The 1,664-nt window shown below is 49.3% G+C and overlaps 1 protein-coding gene across 1 annotated transcript in view; it reads right to left on the reverse strand.

Moving 5' to 3' along the window:
• Positions 1 to 7: 7 nt before the first annotated feature.
• LOC130587863 (methanethiol oxidase-like) overlaps positions 8 to 1,664 on the reverse strand; it is a 12,513-nt gene continuing 10,856 nt past the window's right edge. The window contains exons 4-5 of the mRNA XM_057388831.1: positions 1,466 to 1,644; positions 8 to 190 (exon numbers count right to left, since the gene is read on the reverse strand). Of these exons, the coding sequence (XP_057244814.1) occupies positions 8 to 190; positions 1,466 to 1,644 (362 nt within the window). The remainder of the gene's footprint in view (positions 191 to 1,465; positions 1,645 to 1,664) is intronic.

Genomic DNA, 1,664 nt, shown 5'->3' on the forward strand with positions numbered 1-1,664 from the left:
AGAATTTTTAGGGGGGAATTTTTAGGGGAACCAAGAACATTTTTTTCCCAGGGGGTTCGGAGATTTTCCGACCTCTCCCAGATCCGTGAAAATTCCCGGGAATTTGCCCACCTGGCATTTCTGGGAGGAGCCAACCCCGAACTTTCTTGTTGGGCACCTGAATCACCTTCTCGGCCGCCCACGCGCCGCTCTGGGGACAGGGGGACATCGGGATGGGATCCAAAACCCCAAACACCACCCAAATCCCAATCCCAAATCCAAACTCAAATCCCAACCCAAATCCCAACCCCAAACACCACCCCAAATCCCAAATCCACCACCCAAATCCCAACCCCAAATCCAAACTCAAATCCCAAACTCCAATCCCAACCCAAATCCCAATCCCAAATCCACCACCCCAAATCCCAAACTCAAATCCCAAATCCCAATCCCAAATCTCAAATCCACCATCCCAAATCCCAAATCCCAGCCCCAAATCCCAAACTCAAATCCCAATCCCCAAATCCCAACCCCAAATCTCAAACTCAAATCCCAAACCCAAATCCCAATCCCGAATCCCAGCCCCAAATCCACCACCCCAAACACCACCCAAATCCCAATCCCAGCCCCAAATCCCAACCCTAAATCCCACTCCAAATCCCAAATTCTAAACCCAAATCCCAAATCAAATCTCAAACTCAAATCCCAACCCAAATCCCAAATCCACCACCCCAAATCCCAAGCCCAAATCCAAACTCAAATCCCAAACTCAAATCCCAGCCCCGAATCCCAAATCCCAAATCTCAAACTCAAATCCCAAAGTCAAATCCAAATCTCAAATCCCATTCCAAATCCCAAATTCTAAACCCAAATCCCAAGTCAAATCCCAAACTCAAATCCCAACCCCAAATCCTGTAGGATCCTCCTCCAGATCCAGATCCACAAGAATTGAGCGTTTGGGGTTCAGGGAAGGGGTTTAGGGGTCAAAAATGTGGATTTTTCCAGGAGATGTGGACATTTTTCAACCTTTTCTGGATCCGGATCCACAAGAATTGAGAGTTTGGCATTCAGGGAAGGGATTCTGGGATTCAGGGAAGGGATTTGGGGATTCAGGGACAGATTTTGGGATTCAGGGAAGGGATTTTGGGACTCAGGAATGGATTTTGGGGACTCAGGGAAGGGATTTTGCAGTTCAGGAATGAATTTTGGGGTTCAGGGAAGGGATTTTGGGGTTCAGGGAAGGGATTTTGGGACGATTTTGGGTTTCAGGGAAGGGATTTTGGGGTTCAGGAATGGATTTTGAGACTCAGGAATGGATTTTGGCATTCAGGGAAGGGAAACAGCCAAAATCCTGTTTGGTTTTCCACCTTTTTTGGCTCCCTGCCCTCCTCACAGTCGGGTTCCTGTCGACCCTACCAAAGTGAATATTCCCGAAAATCCCAAATCTGTTAAAATCGACCCCAAACTGCCCAAAAAAAGGGATCACCTGTGTTTTGTAGAAGCGGTGCACGGCGCTGCTCAGGGTGCAGCCCACGAAGCCCTGGGCGGCGTCGGGGTCGTGCAGGAATCGAATTTCCAGCGGGGCCGAATCCTCGCCCACGTCCAGAGCCTGAATGTAACGGTGGCTGCTCCAGTCCCACACGTTCAGACGGCGCCCGTAGCGCCCTGGAAAATAAAAAAAAAAA

Source organism: Malurus melanocephalus, unplaced genomic scaffold, assembly GCF_030028575.1.
Source record: "Malurus melanocephalus ecotype Western Australia unplaced genomic scaffold, MMel_1.1 scaffold_2588, whole genome shotgun sequence".
In the NCBI taxonomy this organism is placed as follows: Eukaryota; Metazoa; Chordata; class Aves; order Passeriformes; family Maluridae; genus Malurus; species Malurus melanocephalus.